Genomic DNA, 6,834 nt, shown 5'->3' with positions numbered 1-6,834 from the left:
CTATATGGACATTTTGTTACTGTTTTTGAAAAATTTCTACTAACCTTTATGTATATTTGAGGAGTTTTTTTTTCACATTGAGATTTGACCTATCCTCAACCTCGATCACTCTTCAGAGGTGTGAGGGTCTTCATAGGGCTCATGGATAATGCATGACATTTTAGGTTAATTTGACCACATATAATGGTTTCTTACACGTATTTATGATTACTGCACTCAGTTTATTCAATTAATTTTTTTCAAATTTTGATCGCCCTTCAGAGGGGTGAGGGTCTTCATAGGGCATATGTATGTAATTATTTAGTGTTTTATTTTCAATTTTTGATCGCTTTTTAGAGGTGCAAAGGTTTCTATAGTGCTCACAAAGTTTTAAGGGTTCACCTAGCACAGTATCCATTTGAATTGGTCTTTTAAGAGACAATATCCTCATATACTTGCAGCTTTGTGACTTCAGTTGATTGGGGATTTGCGCAGTTTACATAAATAATGTATTGTCAACGTTAAAGTGTTACTAAACCCCAGACCCTGCATTCACTATATACGGTCTCCCACAGTACACTAAACATGGAAATCCAATTATTTTAGTAAATATAAACTGCTCATCAGCAGTTAGAGCAGTCTTTTGACTTCTATCAGTGTCCAGCTGAGCACTGATTAAAGCTTGTAGGAGGAGTTTTGCATTTTGCTTTAGGAGGATGCAGAACCCCTGACCTCTGTCTGGACAGTGCTGATTGGCCCTGTTAATCACATGCACTCTCCTAAGAAAAAAAAAAGAACCCTAGTAATACATACCAAACTGAGCATGTGCAGAGTGACTCCGCACAATGTCTTAAGAGGGGGACACTGAAAGAAGGAGAGGATCAGAGAAATCAGGATCAAACTACATTTTTACACAATGCAGAGGATTAACCCCGTAGGTTCCACAGGGAGTATAACAAGCATGCTTTACTGCATATACAGACTGATTTTACTGTTGTGGGTTTTGTAACACTTTTTCAATCTGTGTTGAAGGAGAAATAAGAGGCAGAGCAAAAATAGATGAATTACACGATACAAAAGGTATAACCAGTACTTAGAATTTATTGCATTCTATTCCTGGTGCAGTGATTGCATTGACACTATAGATACAAACGCATGGAGACGGCAACATGAATTGTAGTTGAGGTAGTTGCTTTTCAAAGAGGTAGTGATGAGGCCCGGTGACATCACGGTGCAAAGTCCACATCTCAGAAAAACCTTTGAAATAGTCACAAGATAAATGCTTGTCCCTGTTCCTTCTATCTCACCACTTCAGTAATATTTTTGAGATGACGGTGATGGTTTGAGCTGGGCAGAGAAGCTCTGCAACTATTCTCCTCCTTTTAGGACAATAATTGGGGTCCGTTTAGACTTCAACTTCAGAGCTTAGGTACTGCTGGTCTCTTTCAAAAGAAGCACTGCTGAGATTTTAACTGCAGCAAATTCAAGAGCCGGAATAATTGATAACAATGTATTCAATGTCACCGTGATTTTCTATTATAATTATTTCCTCTTCACTCTCCAGCACAATGACTTCTACCTCACTGTCCTTTGCTGCAATATCCTCCTCTTCCTTCTGCTCCACAAGATCCATGGTTTCTTGGGTGGCAACTTCAAAGTTCCAAGGAAAATGAAGAAAATCTAGAACAACTCTGACTTGGTTCCTGCAGCTGGGGTCTTGGGCAAGAAGTATGTGAAATAAATCTTGAGCCCTCCTGCTGACATTCTCCCAACCACTTGGTGGTGGAACATGGTCAGAGTTGTTCTGCCAGTAAATAAACCTTTGAAACCATAGATCTTGAGCTGAAGCTGTTTCCCATGGATAGTTTCCAGTGAGAAGAACATACAATACAATACCAAGGGCCCAGATGTCAACACTAGGATCCACGACAATTGACTCCCTGTGCTCCAGTTCACAAAGTTCCGGGGACATGAATGTGTTGAGGGGTGCCATTGATGGAACAACTGTACCGGCAAACTGAGTCAGTCCAAAGTCACTTAATTTCACATTATGACATCTCTTGTCCATAAGTAAAATATTGTCCGGCTTTAGGTCCCTATGCACCAGGTTTTTGCTGTGCATATATTCAAGAGCCTGGGTAAGCTGTAGTGCACACCGTTTGACCAGCTTTTCTGGAATTCCCATCTGGAAAAGTTAAAACAATTAATTATATGATATTTGGCTTTAAAATAACACTATTTTACTAAAAAATAATATTCAATAATATCAAATTCAATACAACGTTGGTTACTTTTTAAATCTGCAGATGGAATTCTATGTGAACATCAGTGCAACCGATCTCCAACTACTTCAGCAATAATTGGGCAATGAAGGAAATATGGGAGGTCTAACTGGTTTTAAATTTTACCTCTGGCTTAAACACCAGACTAACCTTTAATATAGAATGGTGAAGGATCACAACCTGTATCATGATTGTTATCTATGTGCCCACTAGGAAGGGAGGTGGGGAAGGAGGGATGTAATCTCTATTTTTGTCTTTCTGCTTTTAAAGACAAAATTAATGGCGAATGCAAATTTTACAGTTGTCACAGAACAAGAGATGAGGGGAAATCATCCAATGGGGACAACTGTTTAAGAGGGGAATTCCCCTAACGTTGTAGACTTCCTACAGTTGTGACCAAAATTATTCAACCCCCAATGCTGTAAAGGGGTTTAGGGACTATAGTGTACATTTGGAATTGTATTCAGAATCAAATCCTACAAGGACGTTGTAACTACCCAAATGCAACTAAAATGACATCAATTGTTTATGTAATACAGTAGTAAATGGTTCTTATGTGGTTTCTTCATTGCCACAATTATTCAACCCCTTAAAGACTACCACTCTGAAGAACAGAGGTTCATACAGGTGCTTTCCATCAGGTATTGAAAACACCTGTGGATGTCACCGAGCAGCAATCAAGCATAATAAGCACCAATTAGGCAGCTTTAAAATGACTGTGATACTCAGCTCCTTCTAGACATTTACTGGTGTGGTTACAAACATGGTGAAGGCAAGAGAATGGTCCAGGAAGACAAGAGAAGAGGTGATTTCTCTTCACAGGAAGGGCAATGGCTATAAGAAGATTGCAAAGATGTTAAACATACCAAGAGACACCTTAGGAAGCATCATTCGCAAATTCAAGGCAAAGGGCACTGTTGAAACGCTACCTGGTCGTGGCAGAAAGAAGATGCTGACTTCGACTGCTGTGCGCTACCTGAAGCGTAGAGTGGAGAGAAGTCCCCGTGTGACTGCTGAGGAACTGAGAAAAGATTTGTCAGATGTGGGTACAGAAGTTTCAGCCCAGACAATAAGACGCACACTGCGTAATGAAGGCCTCCGTGCCAGAACTCCCAGGCGTACCCCCTTGCTGTCTCCAAAGAATAAGAAGAGTCGACTGCAGTATGCCAAAAGCCATGTGGACAAACCACAAAAGTTGTGGGATAGTGTTCTGTGGACTGATGAAACAAAATTAGAACTGTTTGGGCCCATGGATCAACGCTATGTTTGGAGGAGGAAGAACAAGGCCTATGATGAAAAGAACACCTTGCCTACTGTGAAGCATGGTGGAGGGTCAATCATGCTTTGGGGCTGTTTTGCTTCTGCAGGTACAGGGAAGCTTCAGCGTGTGCAAGGTACCATGAATTCTCTTCAGTACCAGGAGATATTGGATGGAAACGTGATGCAGTCCGTCACACACCTGAGGCTTGGGAGACGTTGGACCTTTCAACAGGACAATGATCCCAAGCATACCTCCAAGTCCACTAGAGCATGGTTGCAGAGGAAAGGCTGGAACATTTTGGAGTGGCCATCGCAGTCACCAGACTTAAATCCGATTGAGAACCTCTGGTGGGACTTAAAGAAAGCAGTTGCAGTGCGCAAGCCTAAGAATGTGACTGAACTGGAGGCCTTTGCCCATGAAGAATGGGCGAAGATACCCGTAGATCGCTGCAAGACACTTGTGTCAAGCTATGCTTCACGTTTAAAAGCTGTTATAACTGTAAAAGGATGCTGTACTAAGTACTAAGATTGAATGTCACTTGGGGGTTGAATAAAACTGATAATGCTGTGAGCACAGAAAAGACATTTGTGGTTATTTCATTATAACTGTTATGTTATATTTGTCTGACCTACAAGTGCCTCTTTAATGTAAATGTAAGCAAGATGACTGAATGATCAAAAGCAATGTCAAACTGGCCAAAACACTCAATTTCAGTGGGGGTTGAATAATTTTGGTCACAACTGTACTACCTCCTGTTCCAACTTCTTGATTGGATTAAGGAAAATCTTGCCCAGATGGTGCAGAGAAAATAGCTGACTGGGGATTTTAGCCCTTCCTTAGTGTTCTCCAACCAGGCCAACAATATTTGGTATAAATGCATGCAATATATAGAAAGTATCATCCATGACAAAACACCAGTTTCTATTAATCTCCAGGATCCCTAGGACAAATTTATAGAATTAGCAAGCAAATGCTAAAGTGTCAGCTACTTCATTAGCTTTACTTACCCCTGGCTGGATGATGGAGTGAAGAGATCCAGCAGGTGCCAATTCCTGGCTGATCATATAACAGTCTGAGTTTTCCAGAATTCTCGAATGGGTAGATATTATGCCCTCGTGTCCAGTAGCAAAGAGTGACATGCAAACTTCATGAAGAAAGGCCTCTAGTCTGGTTCGCTCCTTTTTTACCTTTTTTAGGGCAACAAGGCTACCTGTTAAAGAGGAGGGAAAAAAAGTTGATTACAATAAGACTTGGACATCTAAAACTCTGGGTGATGTCCAATACTTGAGCCCATTCATTTTACATAGACTGGATGCTTTTCTTCAAAATGTAGCCATCTTCTCTAGGCCCTCGCTAGCAGTGAGATATGTAGCTGCCCATGCAGCTAGATCTATTGTCCCTTCCCATCTAAATGCCAAGTGTCTAGGTTGTGCATAGTGGACCATCAGTTTATAGTCAAATCTGTTACATACTTAGCTGCCTATGACCCACTATAACTGTGTGTGATCATCATGAATCTGTCATGAGAGAAAAAGGAAGCCTGCTTTTGGTGAGCTCTTCTTCAAAATGCCAATTACCTGGCTGCCATATTGAATCTACCCAATTGAATTTATAGAATCCCTGACCTGGAACCTGTATGCAAATATGTACTTTTGTAAAATATCAAGGCTTGCTCTGTGGCATAACAACCAGTAGCTAGCACTTTCAGGAGGAGTTCAAAAAATGTGGCCTTCATGTTTTACTCATGGCAGGTTGTTAAAGATATGCAAAAGGACCAACTCAAGAAATTGATAACAGGTGGAAAGGCTTTTGTTTTCTGTAGGAACAATGCCAGCTGCCTGAATGGGATTTTGCACTGTTCAACCAGTTTTTATATTTTGTTAGTGCTGAATTAGATCTTTGTGCATCATGGTCTTTTCCCCAAATTTATGCAACAAAAACCCCTACCTCTAATAAGGTCATTTAATCAGTAAAGATGCTAATGTTTGTGCTATCTGTTCTAGATGTTCAAGAGGTCTGCAAATTAGAAATTTTTTTGTAATTATTTAAGAATTCACTTACCCAGTTCCCTGTCAACAGCCATCACAACTTCTCCATAACTACCCTCGCCAAGATGTCCCAGGATTTCGTATCGCTCTTCTCCAATTGTTTCATTCTCACAAGTTAGGTGGGCTGCCATTGTGAATATAGCAATATCAGATGTTCTGTGCAGAAATCGGTATCCAAAAGATCTTGAGGACCCTAAGAAGATATGTGAGGTCCACAAACTATCTTTTGTCTTTTTATAGAGAAGTTGAGCCAGGATTCAAGCCAGGAAACCACAAACCTTCATTAGAATGCAAATTGAGGCATCACTTGAACTTAACCAATCAAGGTGATTCCTTTCTGTTTGTGTCTACAGGTTCAGGTCACAATAGGTAGTAGGGAGTGGGCATGTCTTTATTGTCCCAGGTTTTAGATTGCTAATGTTGAAATGTGGGCCTCTGAGGAAATTTGACATGTTCAAATTAAAACTTGGCGAGATTAGCTCTATGCAAACTGGTGTTGTAGAGGATGTCAACTATTGGTTGGAAATGACCAATTCTCACTACTCTGGTCTTGGTATTAAATATCTTCTGTTCCAATGATTTATTGGAACTTTTAATTTCTTTAAAGTTTCATAAACCATTTTATGACTATAGTGTCACTCCTAATATAGTGTACTACAGAAATCTAAGTAATATCTTGGTCAGAGCTCCAATTAGCCTGTGTACTGCTGGTTTGTTGGGTTGTACAGGGTTTTTATGCAAAACCTTGATATTCTAACAAAAGGTTATTCAAATATATATCTGAATGATTAGGCTTCTACTGATTAGTATCAACACCTCATCCCTACTACAGAACATTTACTAACCATCACACATTTTATAATTTTTATTTTAATGCAATGCTTGAACAAAAATGTACAAATCTAAATAACAAAGTATTGTTCAATGGTGTGTAACAAATATATTAAATAAAATGATCTCCTATACAGTGAGGGAGCCTTGCTCAGTTCTGTAATACTAGAAGTTTTTTTTTTCTTTTTTTAAAATAGAGCAAAACTATTTGGGGGGGGAGGGGGATAGAGTAAGGCTACCTTCACACGTATGCAGGTTGAGTTTCTCCATTGCATTTTGTGTTTTTTGCACCTGTGTTTTTGATGCAATTTTGTTTTATTTTTCTTGTAGCTAGGCAGATTTAAAACTCATCAAAAATGCACTACATGCTTCTATGCAGCACTTCCATTGACATCTATAGAACCAAAAAACTCAACTTTTGGATTCCCAGATA

The 6,834-nt window shown here is 39.7% G+C and overlaps 1 protein-coding gene across 1 annotated transcript; it reads right to left on the bottom strand.

Annotated features, from left to right (window-relative positions):
• Positions 1-1,462: 1,462 nt before the first annotated feature.
• LOC149466348 (serine/threonine-protein kinase SBK1-like) lies at positions 1,463-5,701 on the bottom strand. Its single transcript, XM_089672640.1, has 3 exons — positions 5,584-5,701; positions 4,530-4,732; positions 1,463-2,164 (listed from the first exon to the last, which is right to left on the bottom strand). The coding sequence occupies exons 1-3, from the start codon at positions 5,699-5,701 to the stop codon at positions 1,463-1,465; spliced, it is 1,023 nt and encodes a 340-aa protein (XP_089528766.1).
• Positions 5,702-6,834: the final 1,133 nt, after the last annotated feature.

The sequence above is a fragment of the Staurois parvus genome, unplaced genomic scaffold (assembly GCF_062004578.1).
Source record: "Staurois parvus isolate SC_StPar_1 unplaced genomic scaffold, SC_StPar_1.0 ptg000131l, whole genome shotgun sequence".
NCBI lineage: Eukaryota > Metazoa > Chordata > Amphibia > Anura > Ranidae > Staurois > Staurois parvus.
This window is presented reverse-complemented; position numbering and strand designations above follow the sequence as displayed.

Bases quoted from the DNA above. Each gene is read 5' to 3' on its own strand.
- LOC149466348 (XM_089672640.1), bottom strand. From the start codon at position 5,701: ATGGCAGCCCACCTAACTTGTGAGAATGAAACAATTGGAGAAGAGCGA. The intron at 4,733-5,583 runs GTAAGTGAATTC...CCTCTTTAACAG, and splicing joins GGCTGTTGACAGGGAACTGG to GTAGCCTTGTTGCCCTAAAA. The intron at 2,165-4,529 runs GTAAGTAAAGCT...TAACTTTTCCAG, and splicing joins ACTCCATCATCCAGCCAGGG to ATGGGAATTCCAGAAAAGCT.